The sequence below is a fragment of the Rhea americana genome, unplaced genomic scaffold (genome assembly GCF_003343005.1).
Source record: "Rhea americana isolate MKP2758 unplaced genomic scaffold, rheAme1 scaffold_32, whole genome shotgun sequence".
Classification (NCBI taxonomy): Eukaryota; Metazoa; Chordata; class Aves; order Rheiformes; family Rheidae; genus Rhea; species Rhea americana.
Genome location: NW_028186446.1, coordinates 2,568,924 through 2,596,703, shown reverse-complemented (window position 1 = coordinate 2,596,703; position 27,780 = coordinate 2,568,924). Strand labels below are relative to the sequence as shown.

Below are 27,780 nucleotides of genomic sequence, written 5' to 3'. Positions count from 1 at the left end.
GCGGCGGAGCGAGGGGGGCTGCGGCGGGACGGGACGGGACGGGGCGCCAGGCTCCCTTCCCGCTCCGGCAGCTGATGTAGTTCAGGGGCTGCGGGCCGTAATTTGTCAATAGGCCCCCAAAGAGGCTGGGAAAATACAGTTTATGATGGTGCATCACTAATAATCAGCAGATGAAAGCGTGAAATAGTGATTTGACGTGATAAGGCAGGAAGAGCAAGCAAGCAGGGCCCTGGGGCGCATCATCCACCAAGGTAAGTGGTGTCTGCTGCCTGAGAGAGGTTGAGCTAAAATGAAACAAGCCTTTGAGTATCTACTGAAAGGGAAAATCTCGTGCTCTCCGAATCTCACGGGCGACCAAGTGTGCCACAGGCCGAAACAGAACGTCTCCGTGTTCGATTGCTCCTCCGTGCCTTGTACCCGTGCATGGCAGCCGTTAGCCTTCCCGCGTGTTTCTGGAAGCACAGCTCAGGATTAGTGTACTTGGCAGCAAACTGAAATAAGCTGGCCTATCCCACTGTTATTTACCATAAAAACAAGGAACTGTTCAGAACTGTGTTTAACGTAGCAGTAAGTCACACTACTTTGGTAGCATGACTGCATTATTAGAACAGAATCAAATTAATTTCAAGAACAGTTTATTAAGGTGTTAAGAGATACCTACAGATGTGGATTTCAAAATTTAAATTCACATATATGAATCCATATATATTTATACCGAGCTAAGCAATTTTTTCCACTTAAAGCTATTATGATAAATATTTGCTCATGCTTTTTAAGGAGCTTAAAAGTAAGCACATTTATAATTTAAGAATGTTAACAAATTAATGAGATTGATTGCATACTCAGCATTTTAAAGCCACTTAGTTAAGTGTTTAAGTATAAACTTAGGAAGTCCAAATTAAGGCTCCTGTTTGTTAAAATCTTAAACTTTTTTTTTAGTCAGAAGATATTACTAAACTAAATTTTGTATTTAGGTAAAGAGAAATTGCAAATCTTTCTCAATTTAATATATGCTTTCAATGGATTTGATGATTCTACAAAATCTCAAGGAATCATGTATTTGTGATGTATATTTTGTAATCTGTAATCTATAGTCTGGAAAAACAAGGTATTACATTAAAGTAACAAGCATTTCAGTAAATAACACTATGTTTTTGATACACAGAGAAATGGCCAACTTCACAAATGTGGAAGAAGTCTAGATTTTTATCAAGTTCTCTTACAAGCTCAATCTACTGATGTTGGAAGTATACATTATTCCATATAGATTTATTTGATTTCTTAAAAAAGTACTGAAAGGAATCAGTTAGCAACTCAGAAACAGTTGAACAGCAACAATGTCTCTGGAGACAGAAGAAGATGAAATCTCCAATGGTATAAATACAAAAAGACTAAATGAAAGCTTTCATGAGTTTCCTGAAAATGATGCCAGCAAAAACTTACTATATTCATCAGAGAATCCTAAAGAAGTTGACCTAACTGCAAAAAGTCTGAGTGAAATTTCATATGAAGTTCCTAACACAGATGACAATGAGGAAAGCCATAAAATGACTGAAAATTTATCAAAAAGCAATTTGCCTGGAAAAAGGTACAAATATGAATTTTCAGCTGAGATAAATGCTGCTACAGTGCCTCAAGGTGTCTYTGCAACAGATGTGAGAAAATATGAACTACTAACATCAGCTGAAAAGAATACCGGAAAACTAAACCACATCTTTGCAGAGAATGTTGATGAAGATGTCAAAACAGACATGTTACCATCAGCAGTGAATCTTGAAAATGGATCAACATATACATTGCCTAAAGAAAAAGATGAGAACTTCACTCTTATGCTAAATAATAAAGGATTAAGGGACGTTTCTCTGCTCACTTTTCAAAAACAAAATTTACAATATTTGCACTTATACAACAATGAAATAAAAACATTACATTCAAATATAGGTAATCTAATTAATCTGGAAGTTCTATTAGTTGAAAAAAATAAATTGACATCACTGCCMCCGGAAATTTCCTTACTTCATAAACTAACAGTATTAAATGTCAGTCACAACCAGTTATCATGTCTCCCTAAAGAATTATCAAAACTGGTAAATATTAAGGAACTCTTTCTCAATCATAACAACATTGATGAATTTCCTTTTGCATTGAAAAGTCTTGAAACKTTAGAACTTGCTGGGAACAAGCTAAACACTCTGCCAGATACCATGGCTGACATGAAAAACTTGAAGGTACTCAACATTGATTCCAATCAGCTTTTAATATTCCCAAAGGTTGTCTGCTATCTTCCGAACCTAGTAAAACTCAGCATATGTGAGAATTTGATTCAGAGCTTGCCAAAGGATATTAAAGAGCTCAAGAAACTACAAGCATTTTCAATCAGTAGCAATAACCTTATATTTTTGCCTGTGCAACTTTTTCAGTTGACAAAACTAAAAGAACTCAGAGCTGATGATAACAAACTGGAGTTTCTTTCAGATAAAATTGAGAATTTACAAGAACTTAGGTTTCTGAATCTTGCAAAAAATTTATTCAAAAACATTACAGAGAATCTTTGCAACTGTACCAGGTTGAAACATCTCATTCTACATGATAATCAGTTAACACAGCTTCCTGCTAATATTCACAAACTTAAATGCTTAAAGGAGTTTTCCTTAAGTAGGAACCAGCTGGACTCACTGGATGAACAAATATCACATTTTAAAGATCTCTGCATAATAGAAGTTTCTGGAAATGCATTGACATACATTCCTATCGAATTAAAAAATTGTATGTGGATAACCAAAGCCGACCTCAGCAATAATAAGTTCTCTCAGTTTCCACATGCGTTATGTGCACTATTTGAGCTTAAGTACTTAAATCTGAGTGGAAACTGTATTGCAGAAATAGTACCTGGAATTTCTTACATTAAAAATTTGGAGTATCTACATTTAAATAAAAATAAACTGTCCTCTCTTTCTGCATACTTGTGCAGCCTTACAAAACTAATTTACTTGGATGTAAGTGAGAACGAAATCAATAGCATGTCAGCAATGGTATCTGAGATGAAGGCTCTCCAGGTACTTCTTTTAAACTGCAATAAATTTGACTTATTTCCTGAAGAACTGTGTTCTTTAAAGAATTTACAAATACTCAACCTTGCAAATAATCAGATAAAAAGCATTCCTTTAAAGATTAGTAATCTAGAAGTGATTAAAGAGCTAAATGTATCAAACAACCAGTTTGTATCTTTCCCTTCTGAAATATGTCATCTCTCATCCCTGGAGAAATTGACAATGTGTCAAGTGAATGGGTTGAAGGTAAGAGAACRTTTTCCTTTAGGTAAGAAAAACCTGCACTGCAGATTGTTATGCTTCAAAATTATTATTAATAGACTTTCTTCTAACAGATGTAAAAGCTCTTGTGTTTGAATACACCTACCGTAAACAGCAGAAAAATAGTTTGTAAAGATGAAAATCTGTATATGTAATTACCCATTTTTAATATCAGAACTGGACAAAAATCTATTAGGATTTATAAAGGCATGCAAACTTATTTAGAAATACTAGACATGCACCTCATTTTATATAGGTATCTCTTGAGGCAATATTTAGGTAATCAGATTGATCTGAAACAACTATATATTTTCTGTTCTTTTAGTATTATTATGAAACTATGTATTTTCTATCCTTATGGATATTGAGAGACAAAGTGACTAGCTCCAATTTGGTAGATTAGCCTGCCTCTAGCATTTCTCTCTGTGAAATGAACACTACCTTCCAAATTGTGTCTTATTTATTAAAATTGGATATCCCAACAAGAAAAGCTACATTAGATATTCCATTTTTTATAGCAGAAAAGAAATTGCTTCACATTGTTAAAATCCAGTGAGGGGAAATGTTTATTCTGTTTTTTATCCTAAGAAACAGGGAAAAGTATTCTCCTAAGGAAATCTAAACCTGTATAACTTCTCTTCTCATTAAAAAGTCAGATGAGTAGCTGTCACGGAAAAAAATTACAATGTGCTGTCATGATCAGTTGAAAGTAAAGAAAATACTGTTTACTGAAAGTAAAGAAAAAAAATGTGTTCTTCTGAGAGGGTAATTTTTTTTTTTATGATTCATTAGTGATAACAAGGACTAAAAAAAGTCTCCTGAAGCTCCACCTATAGATACATTATTCCAATGTATATTTTTTTGCTGTTCTATTATTTTGTCTGAAAAACCTCCTGGTTTCTGTGCTCAGCATCAGCATTTTTATCAGAAGTAATAAATTAATTTTCCCTAAAGTGGAACGTCAGGAGCTTTTATTGTTGGAAATAAATAAATGGAAGGCTGTTTTGTCTGCAGGAAAAATTACCCTTTTAACTTTTTACAGAAGAGAAATAGTTGTATCTGTATAAACAAGTAATGTAACAATTGTTATATTTCTTTATTAGTTAACAAGAGTTCCAGAGGAGATATCTAAATTGATTCGCCTCAGAGAGCTTGACATATCTCATAATGCACTAAAGGAAATTCCAGATGGCATAGGAGAACTGGAATATTTGGTCCATTTAATTGCAAATAATAATGATATCAGTCAGCTCCCCAAATCTATTACATCGCTAAGGAATCTGCAGCAACTTGACCTAAGTGGTAAGTATCAGGCATTCAATCCCTTAGTAAAATTTAGGCATTGAGCTATACCCCTAACAAGCAAAAATGTATCACAAGATAAGATGGTAGTGAAAAAAGAACTGAGGAAAATGCAACTTTCTAATTTTTAATATAGGCTGGTGTTATATTTCATGCCTTCTAAMCAAGCAAACTGTCTTAAATTTAATATTTTAACATGGCTGTTTCAGAGATCACATCTGTGAAATCTTTTTAAATGACATGATTTTTGCAAACATCATCATAGGCCTGTGAACCACTAAGTATCAATCAYTATAGACTTTTTTGCTCAGAGCCACTCAGCATCAGTCACAACAGACTTTACTGTTCAGGGTCCTGTCAATCACACAGCTGATATTTTTCTGCTGCAAAGAATGTATAACTTTTGTAGATTACATTCATGAAATCTGCTCAGAGGTCTGATTAATGCTGCTGATATAATATAGTCTATCGCCTTTTGTTTGTGGATGATTTACTTGGAATGTGAATTAACTGTTACAGATGCCAGGACATCCAGATAACCAGCAGTACAGAGCATTGTATGCAGCCRAATACAGCTGCCATGCCCACACTGCATTAGTTCAGTTCACACCGTGCCTGTGGCTCAGCACACTCCCATGCTGTCTGCTCCCGTTGAAGACTTGTGTCTTGTTACCTTGGGAAGCTGCATGTTTGGTATTACCTGAAGCATCCCTGAAAAGGATCCCTTCCTGCCTTGCTATGCTTTACAGACAGCTAGGCTGCTCTGGAAGTTTATTCAAATGTTTTCTGCTTGATACTATGTAAAATCCTATGGGCCAAGGACTGCTTTTACTTACACTGCTACAAACTAGGGCTAYAGTTTTGAAGTCTCTTCATCCTATACTGCTCTGATTGTATTGCTCTTCTTTCATGTCTCTTCACTTATTTTTCCTACCTGTTTTGCTGATGCACAGACTTCTTCATTTTGTGAAATCTCTACTTAACCCCCTTTCAGCTTCCTTCTCAAGTTCCTTCTTTGCTTTTATTTCCATCTACCTCTGCATTTGTTGCACTTTATCTTGTCACTGAACCGTTCCTAACTCTCCCTTCAAATACTTTTAAATACCTTTTATTTCTTGTGCACCATCTAATTTCCATTTCTTCCTTCAGTACTTCCTGAAGAATAATTTTCATAATGCCAACACTAACTTCTACAAGATTATCTGTTTTACACTGCAGTAAGCCATGAGGTCAGTGCTATAGGCTACAAAATCAGTGAAAAGATTCTGTTTTCTTTATTGATCTTCAGTCAAATTTTGAAACAGTAAGTTCCTTGAAACAAAAACTGTCTTCCCGTCTTTATGGAATGCTAAGCTCATTACCATTTTGAAAAAAAAAATCCTCACTTCACATGTCACAAACTTCTTTAGGTTAATATGATGCAGATATAATTAGGCATTTCTGTGTATTTTACCAGGAAATTGTCTGACATCTTTGCCAGCTGGTCTTCGGCTTCTTCATTTGCTGACAGATATAAACTTTGATGGAAATGCTCTGTTTGAACCACTGCAAGAGGTGTGTAAAGGAAAGCAACTACATCCCATTCTATGCTATCTGGAAAGTGCTGATGAAAGAGATGGTATGTTAAGAACAAGTATATTATTAGGTAATTTGGTGCATTAAAGATAGCTACTGTAGGAGCTGTTGAAAATTCATTCCGTTAGTTTTAAATGTCATTATCAGTACTGGCTCTGTTTCTTTTCCTCACTGAAGGTTAGTGTAAGCAGTATTTAAATTATGGTTACTGTTTGTGTACTTACTTTGTAGGCATCATATAGACCGAGGAATCAACATCGATGTATGCATTATTATTGTATAGAGGTTTGCATAGAGAGACTTATGATTAATGATCTTCCCTTGGTCACAACAGAACTCCACAACATCTGGACAAAGTAAACTATGTTACCTAGTGCACACAAGCACAGGCCTACTGCTATCGAGAGAGGACTCATTTTCTCACAGTATCCAGGACAATAAACAAACACCTCTTTCTCATCAATCTCGCCCCCTCTAGCAAAGGAAAAAATGCTTTATTATTTATTTCTGATTCCTCTTATGCTCTCTCTCCCCATCCCAAATTACTTTTTCCTAATCCCTACCCCCATCTCCCAAAATAAAGACACTATATTCCTCCCTTCCAGCATCTTTCCCCCCTCAGTCCAAAAAGTTGAAGAAAAAAATATGCCTTGCTGTGCTCCTTACAGCTCCTGCAACCAAAAAGAGCGTAACTTTTCTTTCTTTCAGGTATTTTTCCCTCATCTAAACGTCCTGAATTGCCTAGTGTTCTTGTATTAATATTAATCTCATCTGAATGTTCTGTTATCCTTATCCTAGCAAAACCCATTCATCTTAACAGTGTAACAGCCTCAYTATCCTGTTATCTGCACAGCTCAGTATGGCATCTCACACCTGCTCTCTTTCAGGCTTAAGTTTCTAGCACTGCCYGTATCTCTGTGCCTTCCTTCCCCTTCAGGCTACCTAGCTATCTGCTTTGCCAGAGTCTGTGCAAAATTACAAAAATAGCTTAATACCTCTTGACATCAATGTATAGCTTTACTGGTTAAAATTTACCAAAAAAGAAAATGCTGGCCAATGTGGTCACTCACGTTTTTTAAAAAAGAACTCACAACTAATAACCCAGATAACCAATATCAGTCACAAATGATAAAAGAGAGAAAACATACTCAAACCTAAAAAGCAAGAGAAGGCACAAGAGGATGTAGCCATTAAAAAAAAATACTAGAGAAATAACTGTAAGTGAGGTGGACATGTTTCCACAGCCTAAATACTGATGGCTCATCCAGGATGAAGACTACAGTAGGGGTTCCTGAAGAGGAAGCCCAGGCAAGTTGATGTTGAAGCACTGGAAGGAATTGTTTATATCGGCTCTCTCATGCATCTCAGCTAGGAGGCACTGCCTACCTGCTGTTGTACTCCTGGGTCAGGTTTGCTCCACTGAGAGGCAGCCCTGTRCCTTTAGTCATTCCAGATGCCGATTCTGGATGTTGCACATTATTCCAGTATATTCTAAAAAGGACACTCATTGTTGCCTGCTCTTGCAGGGTTCTGAGGTGGCACAGTGGAAACCATCCTTGCCTCTGTCCATGGAATCTGTGGAGGCCTAGATAAAAAGTATGTAAGTTTCTGACACTGTCCAGAGATAAGAGACTACACTATACTTTTGCCAGTGCTTGTTCTTCCCAAACATATACTTCCCTAGACCAAAATGGGAATGAGAACACCTGGACTAGACTTATTCTTTGTAGATGATGTCCCAGRAGCATTATTTGGAGAGTATGGTATATTGGCTACTGTAGGTGTCCTGAAGCCCAGAGGACATGGCATCATCATGTCCCAGGGTACACAGCACTTCTGCATTCACCTGTAGCTGAGATTCTAGAATGGGATCTTGCAAATGTAATGGAAAATTAGGCTTGCTTGCCACCATAGCAGGGCCTAACCCTAGGTTCTCACTGATTCCAGAAGTTCAAAGCCAAATTAAAATAAAATGCAGTTTAATGGCACATGTGCAGTAATTACAGCTCAAGTTAGGTGCCTCCAGAGAGGGATCCTGAACAAAGAAATTCCTGGGCATTTATACACTTACAATCTAAATCCCCCCTCACTCAATAGTACAGAACCAATARTAATATTAGGGTCTGGGGTCTTCTCRTTTTTGTTTCCCCTCATTGTCTCCAGGCAAGTCATTTTCTAGCTTCTGCTGTTGGTTGTAATTCGCTTGAACTCGTTTGGGGACCTKCTTATGGCCTAAGACTTTAGCAACTAGCTTATAGTCTAAGACTTCAGTAATGCTGGCTACTAATGCTATGCTAAGTGACTAACTGGAGACAGCTTCAGTCCAACTTTCTTTAACAGTAAGCACAGGCAAAGGCAAAGTTAGGCTTTTTATAGTGTACGTAGGGAAGCAGAATACAACAGTAACAGCACTTCCCTGCTATGTCTTTGTAGCCAACTTTAAGTGGTAAGTTTATTGAGAACATTGTGCTGCTTCATGTGTTAACCAAGGAAGTGGTGTGACTTTGGAGATGATTGGCAGTGAAGTGCCATCCCTACTCCTGTGCACATACCACACACTATGGCTAACCAGAGTGGTGCAAATCCCATACGCTCTCTGCATCTGGAGTGGTCTAGTGTGGCATGTGATAGAGTCTGTACTGATCACTGCAACCCCTCTACAACTACCAAGAGTTCCTGTTGCAGGAGATGCCTCCATACATTCCTCTCATCTGAAAAAAGGCAGTCTTTATATAGACCCTTCTAAAAGAGATTATCTGAATATTATTGCCCTGCTAGTTTCCCTGACTCTGGAGGTTGCCCACCTCCAGGAGCAAGTGGTGCCTGTCTCATGCAATGAACTCCACTCTGCAGTGATTTTACTCAGCCCAGAATAAGTCCTTTCATAGCTTGATGAATACCAAAGAGAAGAGGAGAAGGAAAGAGTATTGCAAATAAGTCCTTTCATAGCTTGATGAATACCAAAGAGAAGAGGAGAAGGAAAGAGTATTGCACCCCCTGTTTCACCACCTTATGCAGTGCAAATGCAGTAAGTTCTAATCCCGCCAATTATTATTTTCTGTCACATAAGAGAGAGATTTGAATTCCTAGCGTGTATGAGCTATTCAGGTATATGCAGTTGCTTTCATAATGTACCTCACTCTTGACCGGTATTGAGCTGAATTGTGATGTAGATGATTACTGTGCAAAAATGCTTAAAAGACTGTACCTCCCTACCACACTATTCCTGTAATGCGTGACAAGTCATCCAGAGAAACAGSCTGTGCTTCCTTGCACTGCTGTCTCAAACAAATGGAGGTTGGAGCTGTGCTCCTTCAAATTCAAGAAAATGCAAGCCAGCCATAATGCCAACAAAGACAGATGGTCTGGAGCAACTACCAGAGACTTAGCAGTGTACCAGAGATTCCCTTGGGTTTTATAGCCCTGTTGGTTGGGGGCCAGACCTCCCTTAGATGAYGAGTGTTCCATCTCCTCCCCAACAGGGATATCAGGGAGAGATGATGCATCCTCCAGGATGGTGACATCACCTTAGAAAATGGTATTTAGCAGTTAGAACAATCCTGAAGCAGGTCAACAGCATTTACACAACATTGTTAAACAAGACACACCATTTTATTTAATTAAGGATAGTACTTTATATGTTTCTATTTAGAGAAAATATTGCAGAAGATATTAGAAGTGATTGCTGACAATGTTCCTTATGAAAATTTTGAATTCTTCTGCCAGAAACTGCAACTTCCTCATGCTGACATCAAGTCTCTTGGAAATAGCAGGTTAGATACAGATTATTGTAACAGAATCTTGTTAATTTTATTTCCCATTTTCCTTTCCTTTCTTTTTTATGAAATTAATAAACAATATTTTGATTATAAAATTCATGATACTTTGTTAAATACTGAGTAGGTATGTCTATGTAAAATTTATTAAGTATCTCCAAATCTTAGATTTTTTTCAGATGTTTCCTCTTTATAACTCTTTTCCAAACAGGACTCTTAAGCTGGAAGAGAAAATCATCACAGCACTGAACATTTGGAGAAGTGAAAACCAACTCTTAACTTCTGCTGAAATGATAGATAAACTGATCAGAATCCTAGTAATGACAGGCATGAATTATCTCACCAACAAAGTGAAAGCTTTAAAACTCTATTCACAATCAGTAAAATTCTAAACATGTGATGTACAAAGAGTATTTATGAAATGAACAAAAGTTTGTGATATTATTCTTTTATTTCCCATGAAAGTGTTATCACTTTGAGCATACCATATCTTGAGAAAAGCTCAGCCTGTTTTTACAAAGCGGCTCAGAATCTTGTATTTATCTTTTAAAAATTGAATATATATAAAAAAAGATACACCATCTTTTTATTTCCAGTGAAATAATTTTGTTTAAAAACATATTTGATGTAATTTGAGTAGAATGCCTTTAATCTATTTTATCAAGTTGTTTGTTTCATCGTGATATTCTTGAATAATGAACTGAAAGAGTGAATGAATGAGCTGAAAAATTTTCCTTTGTGGTTTTAACAGGTTATTCAGAACAAATTTGCAAATGTACTCTGAAGCTACATGAAGATACAGGAGGCAATTTGAAAATACTCAGTGAGCATAGTTACAAATGGATGTTATCTTTCTAGCTTATTTAAAAGCAGCACATAAACATCAGGAAGAAAGAGGCCGCTTCACAGTAATTGCAAAATATGAGAGATGTGTTTAGAAACAGGGAACTTGGGTGTTCAGTGTGATAAAGTATGTGGCAGCAATGGAAACACCTACACTGCTGAGTAAAAGAGGCAGGGCATGAGCTCAGGCACTGCATTGTCCTTGCTACTGGACTTAACTTGGTGTCTGGCTCTGCTTTGGACTGTGCCAGAGTCCTCTCCAAGACAAAGCTGGCATGGTTTTGAGGACAATTCACTTCAGAAAAAACTTCCAAAGAGCAGTATAAATGATACTGCAAGCCATTTGCCTTTCCCAGCCGTGCACAGGCTTCTGTCACTATCCCCACAAGTCTTGTAATCATAAATATTCCTGTATTCCCTCTTGTGGCACTCTGGGCCATGCAATGCACATGCTCCATTTCATGTTGTGAAAGCACTATTCAGGTGGCATGAAACCCAGCCCTTTTATTATTTCAGACATTTTGAAGTGAAAAAGAAATATTACTTTCTCATCACAGTGGTGCCACAGGTGGTGCAGAGGAGACCTAATAGGTTCAAGTGCTATGTGATGTGGATTCAACCAGTCTGCTCTACAAAGTGCTAGACCTCCCACAGTGGAGGCAACTCAGCTCATATCACWTGGCCTCAAGTCTAAGGATCAGAACTTGGCTCTCTCTTATTTAGCAGCTCAGGAGTGGTCAGTAATACTCTAGGCACTGTCCTGTGCAGATATGCCTGGCCACTGGAGTCTTTCGGAATGCTGCACCATGAGAAATGAAACTGAGGTAAGACTTTGGGCTGAGCGATGCTGAAAAGATATACCCATACTGCTGTCAAAGGCATAATTGTATCACAGATACGCATACCCACCTATACCAGCTTTATTCTAGCTATTTTAGATAATAATGAAGATGTGTTAGAATAGACTTCAGGGCTGGCTAGCAGACCATTTAGAGTAACCTGTGAGCTTGATGTTCTCCATCTTCACAGTCTCTGTCTTCACAGTAATCCTGCACCTGTGTGGGCTAAAGCAAGGAGCTGAATGTGCCGGTTACAGTTTGGGTTGCTTGAAAGCATTCTGGCAGGCTGAAGAAGAAAATATCCATGAAATTTATGAGAGCAGTTTTTGGTATACTGCTGTCTGTGCTTAYATTAGCCTTTTGATTTGGGGGAATGTGATTTGGAAGTGGATTGAGCAGCTGTACTCACATTCACTTGGTTCACAAACAGGTTTTCACGCACAGGAACTGTGTTTCTCTCAGAGGAAATTAAAACAGCAGCTCTACTGAAAAAGTGCCCCAAATGCACTCCAACCACAACGGTTACGCCGGCATCCAAACCGCTACGCAGCCCACAGCGCCATGACACCCACGCTGAAAGTCTGAGACGGCGCTCACCGTACAGCAACCCCTCCCCGGGCGCCGCCAGCCYTCACAGGGCGCCTCGGGGCAGCCTCGCCCCGCGCTACAGGGACGCGCCAGCCCCGCGCCAAAGGCCGCCCCTGCCCAACCGCCGCGCCGCGCCCGCCCAATCGCGCCCCTCGCAGCCCGGCAGGTGCCGTCACCCCGTGGCGCGCGGCCGCCGATTGGCTCAGTCACATGGGCAGAGATCAGCCCAGCGCTGGGGGGGCGGGGCTGTGGCGCTCGCCTCCGCCGGGGCCCTGCCCGCCGCGGGGACGGGCCTGGCGGCGGGTGCGGCGCGGCGGCAGATCGGTGCGGGCTGCTCGGTCTGTCGGTCGCTGAGGAGATGCTGAGCCTGCTGGATGCCGGCGGGTGCCTGCTGGAGCGCCTGGCCGTCGGCAGCCCCCTCTCCCTGGTGCTGGCCGCCTCCGCCTTCGTGCTGAGCCTCGGTTACCTGCTCCAGCTCGGCTACCGGCGCCGCGTCGGCTCCGGCCAGGAGGTGGGCGCCGGGGGGGCACCGCGGTGTCCCCGGGCAGGGCKGCGGGCTGGGCTGGGCGGGGGCGCGGCGGGCGCAGACTGTGCGGAGCGAGCGGCGCCTCCCCCCGCCCGCCGGGCCGCGCTTCTGGCCGGGGCTGCGCGGGCTCGTCCCTTCGCTCAGCTGCCCGGGGCCGCCCGGGCCCGAGCTGCTCACGCGTCCCGCGAGCGAGGCCCCTGCCCCTTCCTGTCGGAGAAGCGAAGCTTGAAGGACTGCTCCCACACGTACGCGAAATTCGTTGATAAATGGAGGTTGGTGCTTTCCGGGGTTATCTAGTAAATCACTTTTTTTTTTTTTTTTTTTTTCTTAATTCCTTTTTTTTTTTTTTTTTTTTTTTTTTTTTTTTTTTTTTTTTTTTGGTATCTTTTTGCTTTAATTTCGGGGGCAGGTTAGCGAGAATACTTATTTCAGTCTTTTAAATATGGCCCAGTTGTACTTCACCACAAAAAAAGCTCAGTTTTCCAAAGTTGGACTTTTCACAAAAGAACTTAAAATATATATAAAGCCTCTTCTGTGTTTAGTTGTTACATAGATTTATTCTCYGAAGAAAACTCAGTATTTGCTTTTCTTTTTCTTTCTCAGAAATACCCACCCTACATTTCATCAAGCATCCCTTTCCTTGGACATGCAATAGCATTTGGAAAAAGTCCCATTGAATTTTTGGAAAATGCTTATGAGCAGGTGTGTTCTCCCACGTGACTGTCTGAGCATATGCTAGAATATTCTAGTTTACCTGTTAAGTTCTGTATCTTGGACTTGTTTTAAAAAAGTTCACTCTTGTTAAGTGACTTGAGTATGGTGTGAAACCTGCACAGTAGGCTGATTTTAGATCTTTTTATATACAATACAACTTTGCTACTGAAAAAACATTTTCTGTAATATCTCAGTTGGAAAAATATATCTATGTATTTGAGTACTGTTCATAATTGAATCACAGGTAACTAAAAAGCTGATTTACAACTTTGTTTTTATCTTACTTTTTAGTAATCTGAGACCAGATTGGCATATAATAAATTACCTTCTCTGTAGATAACAATGGATTTTTAAGGCCCTTTGCAATGGTAAAAACGCTGGTGCATAAAAGCACAGTAATTTAAACAGCCCAAAAGAGGGAAAAAAAAAACTAATGCAGTAGAGCTTTAATTACAGTAAAGTTTATTGATCTGTTTTGCAGTGTCTTAAACTTTCTAGAGTCATAGACTTAAATCTGAGATTGGTTAACTTGCAGAAAGGCAAACTTACTATATGAGGATCCACTGGAGATGACCTTTACACTTTAAAAAATCTCTAATYATTGGTAATAATTGCTAATTACCAATGCTTAAGTCCAAACCTAAAATTTTTCAAGCTAGTGTTTGTGAATTGCTATAGGCTGCGTGTCCTGTGGTTTCTCTGCCAGTTTTCTGGTGTTGTGGATATTTTATTTAGATTTTTAAAACAACTACAGTAGTCTTACAATATGGAGAAAGATGAGCTAGACTATTGAAAAAAATTTGAATGTGACTTAAAATATTCATATCGGTATTACATCTCTAGCCACTTTGTAAGGGAATAATGACTTGTGCCAGTTTTCTCTGTCAAACTTCCTTTTCTTTTTTTCTCTCTCTTTTCTTCCTTTTCATTGCTGCTTACACGTGACATGTCCAGTACAATATGTAGGTGTATGTGCATATTGGATTGTAGATGGAGACAGTCACTCTCAAACCAATTACTTCAGTGCAATGATTTAATGTTGTCATTTTAAATAGCTAATATTTTATGAAAGGCTGTAGGTGAAGAGATTGTGATTTTATGGTTAAAATGAACTGTTATTTTTTTTCCTCTTAGTATGGGCCTGTGTTCAGTTTCACTATGGTTGGCAAGACATTCACATACTTACTAGGCAGTGATGCTGCTGCTCTACTCTTCAATAGTAAAAATGAAGATTTGAATGCAGAGGAGGTATACTCTCGGTTAACCACACCAGTCTTTGGCAAGGGAGTTGCTTATGATGTCCCTAATATGGTATGTATTTTAAATATAACATCAGTTGAACAGTAAGATAATTTAAATTCTGATTAGGGAGCCATGAGCTTTTGGCTCTGTATGATGGGATTTATTGTTCGTATGCAATTCTGACTGCAACGCGTGATGCAGCTGTTAAGTAGTCTCAATYGGATGATCAAGACTGAACATACCTAGGCTACAGTGTTTACCATCTGGCTGTTCATCAGTCCTGATGCAGTTTCTTGTTTCTGAAACCTTCTGATTCCATGATAGTGGAAAGGTTAAGTGAGTCATTTTTTTCATTATCTTACAGCATGTCAGTGACTACAGTTTACTTTTTCYTTAAGAACAAATTTAGGTTTTCCTCCTGAGGGAGCTTTAGAGTGGTAATTTTTCATTCATGCCATACCAATCTATATGATGAGTATTGATTTAAAACTTAGCATCACAAAGTTTGTCTTGCTAGGACTGAGTGTATATTTTTTTGTGTATATTTGCAGAATACAATCTGCMTGGGTCTGAAAGTAAAGTAACGTGTAATTGTTTCTGAGCTAAGTGTTGCTTCTTGTTACCATTCATGCTATTTTAAGTCTTTGTTGCTCGTCAGGACAGTCAGACTCTTAAACTGCAGATACCTGCTTTTCACTGCTCCACTGGTAGTCTGCATTTGGAGTATGCTGGCATTGACAAGCTCTTGTATTACAGAGTAGTCTGGTAGCAGGAACAGCATTGTGCTATACTTTATCTTTGGATTTTCAATTGTGACTTTATGCATTTTATCTTACAGATGCCAATCATTTRATCAGTAATGGTTTCTGCAGCCATCAAGACTTTCCCTCCTTAGCCTAGTCTTTGGTAGAAGTTTGCCTCTCCCTTCTTCCCTGCCAAAGGCTACTTGCAATGATATTGTCCTTTTGAGTTATTTGGCTTAGAGTCTGTAATCACTGGGCATCCACCATGCCAGCATTTTGCAGTGATAGACAGTGAATGAGTCTACAGTTATTCTTACTCAATTCTCTTGGTAATCTCATATGTAACTAATAGCTACCAACTTGCCACTTCACAAATAAATAAAGGAGAACCATGCTTTCTCCTGCTTCGTTGGGAAGTGATAAAATGGTAGATAGAGGATGTAACAAAGTTTGGGCTTTTTTGGAGGGTTGATTGATTGTTTTGTGTGTGCATGTGTGTGTTTTTTTTTTTTTTTTAATACTTGATTGTTCAGCTCTTCTTATCCTTTTGTGGATGAGATCAGGAGGATTGTAGCCTGGACAACAATTAGGAGTTCATGTCTTATATCCAAGGAGACCTCTTCCACAAATAAGGCTTCTGCTAGTTTCAACAGGCAGAGGTTTTGCCTCAGAGAGTCAGAGATGCCATAAGGATTCCCTTTCAGAATCACTATAGTGTAAAAGATAGATGATTCTCTGTGTTACACTTTCCATGTTCTTCTCTGGTATTAACCAGTATTAGAAAAGTGTCTATGAATTTAGCAGACACAGACTGCTAAATTGACCAGACTTTCTCACTTCTTAGATTCTGACTGTCTTGAGATGTCTTCATGAAACTGAGAGGTGGTAGTCTCTTAATTCTGTGAATGTTCCATCCACTTGCTGTTGCTGCTGCTTTGACTTGAGCTTTCACACTCCACAGTTCACAGATGGAGTTTAATGTCTTTTTTTCATTCAACAGCTTGTTCTTCTAGGATCTGATGTTATCCTTTGGGTGTTTAATAGAACTTTCTATAAGCTCATCGAGAAGTGGCATTTCTTACAGCTATGTTATTCCTCAAGTATACAGGATGATTCAGGCTTACCTTGTTGGTCCACTATATACTGCTGTTTTTCTGAAACGAGGTCTTTTTCTAGAGTTAGCCTACATTTTTACTTAATGTTGGAATCCTGCTTTAGTCTAGAGATTAGTCTCTTTGTATTATGCTGTGGTGTCTGTGTATAAGCCTGTTTCATTTGTACCTTTGATGCTTTTTATCACTTCAGATTCAGGTTCTTCAGAAAAGCACCTGAGCTGTTTGTTTCTGCAGCTGAGATGCAGATATTTTGCTATTAGCACTTTAGTTGGATGCATTGCTGTAAGAAGTTGACAAGCTGGCATGCCCAGTTGTGGCCACAAGGTATTCTGCCAGAAGTCAGCTATCTTTCTGTGTAGTGTTGTCTGGTAACAACTACTTGGTAGCTGTTTGGAGAGCTGTTCAAACCCTCGTTGGGCAAAATATATGGTAGCACTGATGGATAACCCAGAGCTTTTGAGACCTCCTTCTTCCTGCCCAAGCTGCATTTCTCTCCATCTCTTCAATTTGACAATGATCTACAAAAGGAAGAAAAGTTATTTACCAGTAATTCTGGTAATTAAAAGTTTGTTAATGTGCGTCATCCAACTACCAGTTCGTATTTACTCTGTCCCCTTCCACTGAGACTCTTTCAGATGACTGTTCTTTGAGAGAAACTGAAATGCCAGTGGACATATTCACTTCTGTGTGACATTTGTCAAGCTGAGGCAGAGACGGGCTGGTGTGTGCTTTCTTTGCACTTTGCAAGGGAAAATGTGCCTGTCTCATTGCTCTCTGGCATGTATACTCTGATAGACTGTTGCCATCATCATTGCATTCAGCAAACAGAAGTTATTTGGAAGTTACTGAGAAGTAACCAAGTAACCTTTCTTCTAGCCTTCTGTTTTGTGAGTAAACTTTGCAGTACATGCAGAGASACCTCGGTGAGAAGACTACAGTTTTTGTTGTATTGCTTGGTGAAGTGTAGCTACATAGGGTAGATGCCCTAATCCATAAATAGAGCTTAAAAATTAATTGAATAATTTTCTCAGAAGATGACATATCAACCTATTGAATGATTGTCCTCAAATAATGGGCTTTTTTTACCAGTAGATTTATTAGCTGTGATTCTGTGCATACAAATGGAAAGTTGAGAAGGGTGTGAAGCTCACCACTTGGAAGCAGTTTGCTTCCTATTTCTTTTTGACTTCTGGGCAGTGAGATCAGAGGGTGTTGTGAAGGAAGGGTGCATTTTAAACAGAGATAAGGTATTACAACATGAGAAAAGAAAAAGACGCTGGGAGAAGATGAAGCAAGGAGGCTGCATAACGTGGAATGTAGTCTGTATCCAGACTTTGCACGACAGGTCTACTTAGGTTTGAGATTATGTATCTAGTTATTAATCTCATCTGAAGTGCATGCCATATGTTAATCCCAGGTGCATATTGCATCTTAATTTTTAAAGCTTACTTAACAAAGAGAATAATTATTTAATTAATTTTCTATTTTGGTACTGTAGAATAAGGAATTTTAGCTTCTTTAAGCTAGTATTTGGTKCAGGTATTATTAGACTTTTGCTTGAAAAACAAAGTAGGTGAAACATAGAATGTTATCTGTTATTTAAATCTTAGTATCTGCTTTACCCTACCAATCCTAATTTCTTTTTCCTTTTGTATGTTGTTACAGTATAAATAATAATAAATTAATTACATTAATATGATGATCCTTGTACTGACTGCTTCTCTGTCTTGTTTTTCTAGGTGTTTTTGGAACAGAAGAAGATGCTCAAAACTGGGCTAAATATTGCCCGGTTTAAACAGCATGTATCTGTGATTGAAGAAGAAACAAAAGAGTATTTTAAAACATGGGGAGAGAGTGGAGAAAGGAGTAAGCAAGATCAAATACCTTTTCACTCATATTTTCTGTGAACGAATGAAGGCCAGTGCAGGATGTGGGTTTTTTTTACTTTTTTTTTTTTTTTGGATTTACTGCAACATTATTAAAGGACTGAAAAATGGCATAGGCTAAACTACTGGACAAAAGAATAAACATGCAAAATACATTCTTGATTACTCAAATTTAAGGCTCTGCGAGAATAAAACTGCTTAGAAATTCACTGACAGGATAAAAGAACTGTCTTACTCATTCTTTCTTAGTGTGGGAATAGACTGTGTACCTGTTGCCTGGCTTGAATTGTGCTGGTTTTGCCGGGTATGAGTCAATTCAGTGTAACCATTCTTAGCCTTTAGATAAAAAAGACTGCAGTGACTTCTCAGACCTCATGTCTAAGATCTTAGCTCAGTGTCATCTACACTGAAGATAACGCATGCTTAAGGTTGATAAAGTTAGGTTGATAGGAAGTGTTTGTCTAATGATATAGTATATGTTTCTGTTGATTAGTGGGATTTGGCCATCGTGGTTGTTATTTCTGTATTTTTATATAGGCCAGTAGTTACCTGAGTAGGATTCTTCTTTTATTTCCTACCTGGCTTTCCTAGTTAGCCTGGTGGGCTGATCCCCATCACTATTGTTGCAAGCCAACAGTGAAAGAACAAATTTAGAAATACTCACAAGATAGTTTAATGAGCAGCAAAACTAACTGCTTGCCCATGGGCCTGCATTTCAAGGTTATGTTCTTGTATGACTTCTTTTATGTGTAGTAAGGATAGAGCTTGTGTTGCATGGTTTACCTTGTATGGAAGGATTAATAGCTTTCCTTTTCCTTTTTCCTAGAAAAAATAGCTTCAATAAAGGTTGAACACTGACAGAGACATAGAAGTTTAAACTTTCGTAGGAAAACAAGTTAAAACTGTATTTAAAAWTATGAATCTGAACTTATTTTTCTCTTCTAGAAAATAAAAATAATCAAAAATCTGTAAAACTTAATCTCTCTCCTAAAATGCATTCTCACTGTTCTTTCTCAACTCTTCCTCAGACCTGTTTGAAGCCCTTTCAGAACTTATCATTTTGACAGCAAGTCATTGCTTACATGGGAAAGAAATAAGAAGCTTACTGAATGAGAAGGTAGCTCAGCTGTATGCTGATTTGGATGGGGGATTTACTCATGCTGCCTGGCTCCTACCAGGTTGGCTACCTCTGCCTAGCTTCAGGTACCAAAAATAACAGATGAAGCAATTCAGGCTTGTTTGTTTGTTTTTGTTTTCCTTCTATTTCTTGTTTGTAAGGATGTTCTAGACATCCCAGTAAATCTTAAGTGTTTTGTGTTACTTTGTATAATACAAAGTGGCTAATACGAGTGCTTTGAATTGCAGACGACGCGATCGAGCGCACAAAGAAATAAAGAATATCTTCTATAAAGTTATCCAGAAACGTCGAAAGTCTGAGGAGAAAGAAGATGACATACTCCAAACTCTACTTGATGCTTCCTATAAGTAAGCAAAGGGGTTGAAGACTTTGAAGACTTGCCATTTATAGTACACTTTTAGTTTTGAATTCTTCTGTTGCGTCTACAAAAAACAAAAACAAAAMAACAACAACAAAAAAACTCTCACGGGCTGCATCGCTTTTTCTTGCCAGCCTTGGTTTTAGCTGTATTCTAAAAATACCTTCAAAAGTTTAATTATAAATGCTTGTTCAGACTTCCTGAGGTTATCATCAGTGGATAAATGATTGCTTCCTTTCTCATTTCTGGCCTTCCAATAATGTAAGGTTCCTAGAGCATCTGTTGCCACCTGCTGTCCCTTCCCTCAAATATTTAGCTGTTCCATTTGGAGCCTAAGAGAAGGAGAAAGAAAAGTAAATTAGAAGAAATTACATGTACTACTATAACTGGAAACTTCATCAAATGAAGCTCTAACATACTGCCCTTTAACCTAGGGATGGCCGTCCACTGACAGATGACGAAGTTGCTGGCATGCTTATTGGGTTGCTGTTAGCAGGGCAACACACATCTTCCACCACTAGTGCCTGGCTTGGCTTCTTCCTAGCCAGAGACAAATCAATACAGGAACAGTGTTATGCAGAACAGAAAGCGGTTTGTGGAGATGACTTGCCACCATTAACTTACGACCAGGTTTGTATGTTACATTCTTCCTGCTGGATATTGTTATAGCTTAGACACTTGAAAAAATGTAAAATACAATCTTATGCTTTGTGATAGAATCGTATCTGTGTCATAAGCACCCTGTGGTGACACTGTTTGCCAATATGTTTCTTCCATCTCCTCCTTTTCCAGTAACTTTTCARCCTGCTACTTTTTTATATCAGTGTTGACCAAAGAAATTGCAGTTGCTAAAGCTCTGCTAAAATGATCAACTGAGTTGAGGAAGAAGATCCTTTGTATTCCCAGTGAGGAAAAGGATGCAGTGCGATCTTTTTCTTCAGTTAGGCATGAGAAAACACTTGTGAGACGGATCAATCCGGAAGTAGTCATTATTGATTCTGCTGGTAGGGGATTAATTTTGTTAATTGAAATAACTGGAAAARCAGAAACTTAGCAGGGTAGCTAATGAAGTACATGTAAATATAAAGCGCTTATTCTTTGAATTTTGTAATGGTAGAAGATACCTTTTTGTGCACATTGAATAAACTTGCCTATATTTTGATATATCGTTTTCTTTATATTTGCAGCTGAAGGATCTCAGTTTGTTGGATCGTTGCCTAAAAGAAACTTTAAGGCTGAGACCTCCTATAATGACTATGATGAGAATGGCCAAAACTCCTCAAGTGAGTACAGTTACTGGATGTAACTTCAGTTCAGTAAAGCAGGGCTACTGTTCAGAAACTGAGGCAGGCTAGAGGAATGGGCCAGGAACTTCACAAAATTCAGTAAGGACAAGCGTGAAGTTCCGAACCTGGGATAGACTAACCCCRTCAATGGTGCGTGCTACCTGCCTGGGAAGAGCTCTGTGGAAAAGGCCAGGYAGGGCTGGGGCCGTGCCAGCTGACGGGGCAGAACACAGCAAGCYGTGTACCCTGGCCGTGATGACAGCCAGAGGCACCCCAGGATTTAGTAAACTGCTTGCTTAGACTAGTTCCTAGTCCCTGACTAGGTTTAACTACTCAGCTGTACTGATAACTGTCTTTATTACTGAGTCAGATCAGCTTGTGGTATGTCAACAAGTATTACCTTAGTCCTGTTTATTCATTTCTTAACATTAATCATCCTTTTTTTCAATATGTTACATTAGGAATGTATACTGATGTCAGTACTCAGATACCTTTAAAAGCAGACCTGTTGAGTCCAGGACCCTGACCAAGCCATTTATCTGGTTCTACTAGTACTTCTGTTGCTATTGCATGTGTTCTTAACTTTGTGGGACTGGAGCTCTGCTTGGACTGTGTGACATAGTCTTTAAATGGGTATAACATACTGTCTCATCTTAATTTTAGAGTTTCCTCTTGAGTAGCCTTCTTTCTGGTATATTGTTTTTGTTGGCCTTATTTTCACACTAGGTATTACACTTCCTATATTTCTGTATTCTGGATGAACAGATCAAAATTGTCATACTCATTACTTGGTCTTTCTGAGTGCAACTGACCCTTTCTTTTACCCATCAGTCTCTAGAGTTCTTAATTTACTACTAAACATTTAAAGGTTCTGCAGTTTGCCTTTTTTTTTTTTTAAATAAATAGTTACCTTGGGAAAAAATTTGGCTTGCACTTAAATAACGATACATGCTAGGTAAATCTAAAAGAAAATCTGTTTATATAAATAAAATTTCAAATTATTTTTAAAAGCTATCCCTCTCATGACAAATGTTTTCAGCAAATCTTCAGCCTTTARATTATTTTTCTGTAGAATTGTCAGCTTTGTTAAAGCAGTTGAAAGCTTTCTGCAGTTGCCTGAATCATGTGCCGTACACAGTTAAAACAATGACATATTTGATGGCATTAATTTTAAACTGGCTCAGCCAAAAAAATCTCTTCGAAATCAAAGTCTCACAATAGAGTTTGGAGTATTACTTTAAAAAGAAAAATGGAGAATTTTCTTGCAACACAGGTTCTTCTCTCCCTGCCTTGTAGACTGTTGCTGGGTATAGCATTCCTCCCGGCCATCAGGTCTGTGTGTCTCCCACTGTTAACCAGAGACTGAAGGACTCGTGGAAAGATGCTTTTGACTTCAAGCCCGACCGGTATCTCCAGGATAACYCAGCAGCTGCAGAGAAATTTGCCTACATTCCATTTGGTGCTGGTAAGTAACAGCTGGCCAATAAGGAAATGCAGTGTTTTCCTGAATGACTGTGTACTTGTGTGACTCCTACTGCTCATCCAACACCTCCTACAGCACCTCCCCACTTTGTAGCATCTGAGAGTATCTCTTCTTTCTATTGCTGCCTGCAAGTTTGCTTACTGTGGAAGTGCCATTAAAAGAATGCAGTTGATCAGATCCTTAGTTTCGCACTTAGTAATAGCTGTAAATAGTACTTGGATAGCAATTAAAAAATCTTTATGTTAGCATGTTTTGTATTTCAGTTACTCAAGTCTTTAAGTCAAGGTGAAAACCTCTTAATACAAAGTCATTTTAAGATAAGAGTAAAATGTACATAGAGACTCATAACACTCAATGGTTTGCAGATACAACTGCAGTCCAGTTTTAGTTGGTATATTTTCATGATGTTGTAAACTCCTTTAATGTTGCATAAATTCTCWCTCTGTGGTGAGAACAGAACAATATAATCTTACTGAACTATTCAATCATCTKTTTAATGTTTTGAAAATTTATGAAAACAGGGCTTTCATGTAGTTACATAATGCTTGTTGGATCAAAGCCTCAGGTGGTTTAGAAAGAAGTGATTACAGTTCATGTAAAATTTTAAAATTAACTTAGTTATAAAATCATGTTTGACAACAAACTCCTTTGGATTTCCTCCTAGGCCGTCATCGCTGTATTGGAGAAAACTTTGCTTATGTTCAGATTAAGACCATTTGGTCTACTTTGCTTCGTTTATATGAATTTGATCTCATCAATGACTATTTTCCAACTATAAACTATACAACAATGATACACACACCTAATAACCCAGTTATCAGATACAAGAGGAGGTCACTAAGTTCTGGAACGAAAACCTTATCTATTTAAGTTGTCTGAACTAACGGACTTCTGAATAAAACTATGATAAAATGAACGGCAATTGGAAACTGTTCCATCTACTTTGTATGAAAGCAACAGTAACCTACCAGCTGTGCTATTTAATTTGTTTTTCCATATCATTTAATGTTGCTGTGTATAACTGCTTGGTTTACAACTTTTTGCATTTTCTAAAATGAAAACTCTCTTCTCTATTTGTGTAACATTTTTAAAGTGCATGCCAACCCTTTCCTTAAGGGTGAAGAAACAATATGCTTTTTCTACAAACTGAAATCTTTGATTCTGAAAAAYAGTTAATAGTTATTTTCCCCTCTTAAAGGGTACAACTATGTACATTGCCTCTGTATCCAATTATGGTAAATCTATCAGGTAACAGGCACTAAGCTGGAAATACTTCCTTAGTGCTCTACTGTAAGCAGAACAGCAGATACTGAAGCAAACTATCTATCTGTGGTCTTGGCTGATGCCTGTAAGTGCCCACATACTTATTTAAAAAAAATGATACTGTACCGATRACCAGTACTGAGCAGACTACAAAAATACTTGTAAAACAGATTTTTTGGAGAATCTAACTAAAATCTATGTGGATTTTTGTCTAACTTGAAACAGCTGTGAAATGATTAGGTTCAAAAACCAGCAAATTCTTTTCTAGAAAAAAATAGTAATTTCCTCAAGGCCTGATACAAGTATGAAAAGTAACAGTAAATGGTCCAAACAACTTGAATCTTGTGAATAACTACTTTATGTATAGAGTGGTCTAAGGAAGTGAATTGTGAATGTTGTTCCTGTTTGTACTGACTTGTGCAGGATTAATAAATGGTGGTTGTTTAAAGAATGATGATAAATGGTATTGAGCTTTAGCTCGTAGAAACTGTGAATTAAATCCATAAACAACCCTCTTGTGGAATTTTTCTTTGCTCAGCCCTGTTGACTTACTTCTGAAAAGCTTTTCTATTTATGTAAATTTAAATTTATCTCTTAAAGCTATGAAGTTAGTCATGCAAAGAGCTTTTTCTCCCTTGCAGCAAGGGCTTGCCCAGTTATTCCTATTCTAAACACACATACAACCAACTATTAAAATTTTTTTAATCAATCACAGCAACTGATAGCCTGGACTATTTTCCAGTCTAGCCCTGTAAAATGTGATCTGGATCTTCAGAAAACAACTGCAAGCTTGTCTTGTCTTCTAGTTAGTAGTTGCGCTTTGGAGTCTGTAAAAAGTACAGTTGCAGCCACCAGAAATGGGAAGGGCACAAAGAGAAGCCAGCTTTGTTGTGTGAATAAGAGAACAGTTTTTGAATTTAAAGATGTTTTCAAACAGTAGAACACAATTAAAAGGATGAAGTCTTTATTTCAGTACTTTGACAAAATACCCATAAAATTCAAAACTTCTACCATTACAAAAATAGGTCTCTACAAGTGATATTCTGTCTGCACTGCCAGTAGCAAATACTACGACAGAGGTGTGTAACTTCAGTAGCCTTGCCAGAAAAAGTGCAAGTGAACTTCACTGAATGTAGCTCAATTTCATTAATACACAAGTTTAATCTTTGCACCCTTTTGATAAATACACACTTCATAAGTTAATCATTTAAATTAGCATTCCACAAATATACATGTAATTTGATGATTTTTTTTTTTTTTGCATGAACACAAAGTGCCTATATACATAAGCCCCAGTCTGTGTGGGTATGCCAGGATGGAACTGTATACAATCATACAGCTGTGTTCATATTGGTCCCACAATATACACATTATACAAAAGCACAGGAAGAGCACAGCTTTGCAGAAGGCAATCCATTAACATCACTAGCAGTGATGGAGATGTTGAAAGAACATTATCTTCTCATACCAGAGTGCAGCTGAGTGTATGAAGTGGAACCTGTGAGATGGAGAAAGACTTTAATCAATACTTGAAATAGGTAATGATCATTCATAAACCCACTGATATTTAGAATAAGCAAGAATGACAGATTTTAMAAAGTCTTCTAAGAACATTTCCTCAAATAATGGATTTTGTGTTAAACTTTAACATAGTAATTGTCAAAGATCACCACTCAATCAAGTTTGATAAGTCAACATCCCATTGACCTGACAATTTTCTTTTACAGCAGAAAAGTGATTATTGTTTATTGGACAAAATGGCTATAACTTCTCTAATCAAAGTGACAGAAGAATAAATTYCCCTTGCAACCTCTTTCCCCACCCCATCCCACTCCTAGATGGTGGSTACCATCTAGCTTAAGCTCTTAGTGAGATACCAAATGAATCCTAGCTGCACATTTATTACAGGTCAAGGAAAGTTAAAAGTATTTCTGATAAAATCTATAATTAAAGTACACCTGTATGCAACTTCATTTAATTTTTTTTCTCTGATGAGCTTTTTGCTATAGTTAAGAATAACTTCTTGTTTAAGCCTGAATATGCCTAAAAAAAAAGTTTGCTGTGCAGAGAGTCAGCATACACTTTCTATTTTCAAACTGTCTTGTTCCACTCAGAAATCATGGAGTGGACCGTCTAAGTATTCACCTGACTGCACACTTCCAAGTCGCCTCTGTAGTGCCTCCAGCCGATTGATATAATCTGTTAAAGCTCTTTCAGGATCATAGTTCTGCAGTTGAGAACACGCAAAAGAGACTGGGTTTAAATCAGCATGCAGGCCATGGAACCTGGGGACAGAAAAACACAGATGTTTTCTAACAGTAAAATATTAAAGGGAAAAAAAAAAGCATCAGCAGGCATAACAAAATATGGTAAGTAGAGGTACTTTACTGAATGCCAGTGTGGACTATCATTGGGTCCAAAAACACTACATGAGGCCTAAGCCTGCGGACTTTTGCTTTCTGAGTTATTTGGGCTATGGATAAACACACATTTAAGGCCTGTAATTTACTGTTTCCTTACCACACACACACACACACACACACACAAAAAAAATCTTACGGCAGCTAGAGTTACAAACCTTAGCAAAAAAAACACTGACGCATTTATTTAGTAAACAGGGTTCTGAAAAAGAATAATCGTGTAAAATAAAACATACTTGTGCTGAAAATTTACAGGAGATCTGGGAGACTCCATGTCTGATCTGGATCTATAAGAATGTCTTTGTTCTCCATAAAGATCCATGCCACCAGAGAATGAATCAGGCCGCAATTCATTACCTAAAAATAGAAATAGCAGGGTCTTGGAAAGCATAAAGAAAATAAAGACCTTTTTGCGCTTTACTGGAAATCTCATGTGCAAATTCTCTGTTTGCGTATCACAAAATGTGGACATTTGTTGAAAGTAGGGCTGATAAATAATCAAGAGCAAATCTTTGCTGATTCAGAGCTTGGAAAGAGGTCCTTAGCATTGCAGGATGTTTAGTTATCACACAGTTTACTCGGGATGTCTCTGTCAGATCCCTAGCACGCACACCTCCAGCAACCAAGCCACGTCTTGCCCCTTTCAGACGGCCTTACAGAAGGCCYGAGGTGAAACCCTGGCCTCCCTGAGGCTACTGGCACTGCTCCCACAGAACCAGCCGCACAGGCGTTTCAGACAGACTTAGGTAGCAAGCAATTAATAAAAAGCTTTTGATTCTCCTTAGGCTCCCACCAAAAACAAACAGAAAATCAGATTTCCTGAACTTTAAGCTGTAATGAGGGAGCAGTGGATGTTTTGTGCAGTTAGGATTTTGAAGTAAAGGCCAGGGAGGACTGTTCAACAGGCTCCGTCGCCCTTGTCTGTGCCTCTTGGGGACCTGTGGTTACTAAGTTTCTTCCATCTGTCTCTTTCCTCAGTGTTCCCTCTTCAAACTGAAGAAACCCACTCCGGCAGGTGAAATTGTTATGAGAAACATAGTCCAAAGGGAAATGTGTATATATATACACACATACACACACAACTCTGCCCACAAGGAAGCAGAAGAAGATTGAAGAGCAAGTGAATAGCTTAGTGTCTGAGCAGGCCATGGAAACTATCAGAAACCCGAGAAATAATTAATCCTAGCAATTAAAGCAAAAGGAAGAGGGAAAAGTAGCCCATTCACTCCACCTGAGGAAAATGAAGATTAAAACACACCTTCATTAAGCAGGAGTGTAACTTGTAAATACCTCTTATTCAGTCAATACTGGACTATGATTTACCTGTGTTCTGGCTGAAGACATCCCTACTGACACTTAATATACCAGAACC

General features: G+C 38.4%; 2 protein-coding genes across 2 annotated transcripts; one reads left to right on the top strand and one right to left on the bottom strand.

The window, feature by feature from the left end:
- The first annotated feature begins 19 nt into the window (after positions 1-19).
- CYP51A1 (cytochrome P450 family 51 subfamily A member 1) lies at positions 20-24,511 on the top strand. The gene is made up of 15 exons (XM_085310488.1): positions 20-251; positions 1,166-3,296; positions 4,415-4,613; positions 6,070-6,231; positions 9,841-9,961; positions 10,176-10,281; positions 13,364-13,462; positions 14,609-14,785; positions 18,314-18,440; positions 19,489-19,663; positions 19,826-19,945; positions 20,391-20,586; positions 21,144-21,239; positions 22,539-22,707; positions 23,390-24,511. The coding sequence occupies exons 2-15, from the start codon at positions 1,338-1,340 to the stop codon at positions 23,593-23,595; spliced, it is 3,912 nt and encodes a 1,303-aa protein (XP_085166614.1). The 5' UTR covers positions 20-251; positions 1,166-1,337; the 3' UTR covers positions 23,596-24,511.
- Positions 24,512-24,935: 424 nt separating this feature from the next.
- Positions 24,936-27,774, bottom strand: LOC146592712 (A-kinase anchor protein 9-like). Its single transcript, XM_085310487.1, has 4 exons — positions 27,732-27,774; positions 26,645-26,765; positions 26,134-26,273; positions 24,936-25,486 (listed from the first exon to the last, which is right to left on the bottom strand). The coding sequence occupies exons 2-4, from the start codon at positions 26,728-26,730 to the stop codon at positions 25,443-25,445; spliced, it is 270 nt and encodes an 89-aa protein (XP_085166613.1). The 5' UTR covers positions 26,731-26,765; positions 27,732-27,774; the 3' UTR covers positions 24,936-25,442.
- Between the last annotated feature and the right edge of the window lie 6 nt (positions 27,775-27,780).